This window comes from Corvus brachyrhynchos, unplaced genomic scaffold (assembly GCF_000691975.1).
Source record: "Corvus brachyrhynchos isolate BGI_N302 unplaced genomic scaffold, ASM69197v1 scaffold852, whole genome shotgun sequence".
In the NCBI taxonomy this organism is placed as follows: domain Eukaryota; kingdom Metazoa; phylum Chordata; class Aves; order Passeriformes; family Corvidae; genus Corvus; species Corvus brachyrhynchos.
The window spans coordinates 35,563-37,010 of NW_008236650.1; the positions used below are offsets into that span (position 1 = coordinate 35,563).

At 52.6% G+C, this 1,448-nt stretch overlaps 1 protein-coding gene across 1 annotated transcript in view; it reads left to right on the forward strand.

Annotated features, from left to right (window-relative positions):
• Nucleotides 1-842, forward strand: part of LOC103625066 — a gene marked incomplete at its 5' end in the record, with an annotated part of 22,622 nt that extends 21,780 nt beyond the window's left edge. Inside the window, one exon of the mRNA XM_017726826.1 lies at nucleotides 1-842. Coding sequence (XP_017582315.1) covers nucleotides 1-304 — 304 coding nt within the window.
• Between the last annotated feature and the right edge of the window lie 606 nt (nucleotides 843-1,448).

The following is a 1,448-nucleotide window of genomic DNA, read 5'->3' on the forward strand; positions in this document are numbered from 1 at the left end:
TGCCGAGGAAGGAGCAGGGGAGGGAAATCCCGAGGGAAATCCCGAGGGAGATCTTGAAAATCCTGAGGAAAACCTTGAAAATGCCGAGGGAAAGCTGGAAAATCCCCCAAATCCTGAGGAAAATCCCGAGGAAAACAAAGATCCCGAGGAAATTCCAGGCACTAACACCGAGGAGACGGGAACAGGGACAAATCCAGAGCCGGGTAAGGCGGAAAATTCCCCAAATCCCGAGGAATTCCCGGAGGAATTCGCAGGGGAAGAGCAGCAGGAGGAAGAGGAAACCTCTGGAATGCACCAGGAGTGAATTCCCAGCGGGAAAAGGACCCAGAATATTCCCTGGATGTGTTGGATCCGTGTCCGTGGATGTTCCCCGTTCCCAGCCCCGAATCCCAGGAATTCCCGGGAAAAGGAGGGGATTTTGTTGGAATTTTTGTTGGGAAGTTTTTGTACCAGATCTCCCAAAGTTTTGCTGTGATCCCGTTTTTTTGGGGGGTTTTTTTGTTTGTTTGTTTTCCCTTTTTTTTAGGTGGATTTGTCGGAATTTTTTTCCTCCCCCGGAACCTCTTCCCTCGGGAATGGGGAATTTTCCAGGTGGGACAAGGCTGGGATTTGTCCCCCCTCCCCTCGCCGAGGTTTTTCCAGGATTTCCTGTGGCTGGGGGTCGCCCCTTTTCCCCATGTTCTCCCGCCGTTCTCCCGCTGTTTTCCCAGTTTTTTTCCCGGTGTTTTCCCGGTGTTTTTCCCCCCCCTCTCGGAGCGAAGCGTTCGGTGCCGTTGTGTCCGTTGTGAAACGGGAAAATTCCCGAGGTTTTTGTGGATTTAAAAGGACTCATCCCGAGGTTATCCCGCCTCCTTCATCCTTGAGTGGCTCCTCAATCCCAAATTCCCGTTCCTTTGGGATCCTGGAGCTTCCCTCCTCATCCCGACGCGTTTGGATGGGATTTTCCTGCCCAAAATGAGGGAAAAATCCGGGATTTGGGTGCCAGGGATTGTTGTAGATGGATCTGGATCTGGTTTTCTGGGAATTGTGGAGTTTGGGGATGCTCCAGGTTGGGTTTGGAACGGGACAATTCCTCCCAGAATGGGGAAATTCCGCCAGGAAAGGGAAAATTCCCGCCAGGAATGGAAAAGGGAGGAAAAAGGGATGGGAAAAATGATGGGCACGGGGTGGAAAAAAGGGTGGGAAAAGGGATGGAAGGAAAAGGAAAAAAGGATGGGAAAGGGGTGGGAAAAGAGATGGAGAAGGAAGGAAAAGGGTGGAAAAGAACGGGGGGAAAAAGGCTGGAAAAAGGGATTTGGGGACACCCTGAGGGGATTTGGGGACACCCTGAGGGGATTTGGGGACACTGAGGGGATTTGGGGACACCTTGAGGGGATTTGGGGGCATCATGAGGGGATTTGGGGGCACCGTGAGGGGTTGGGGACACCCTGAGGGGATTTGGGGGCATT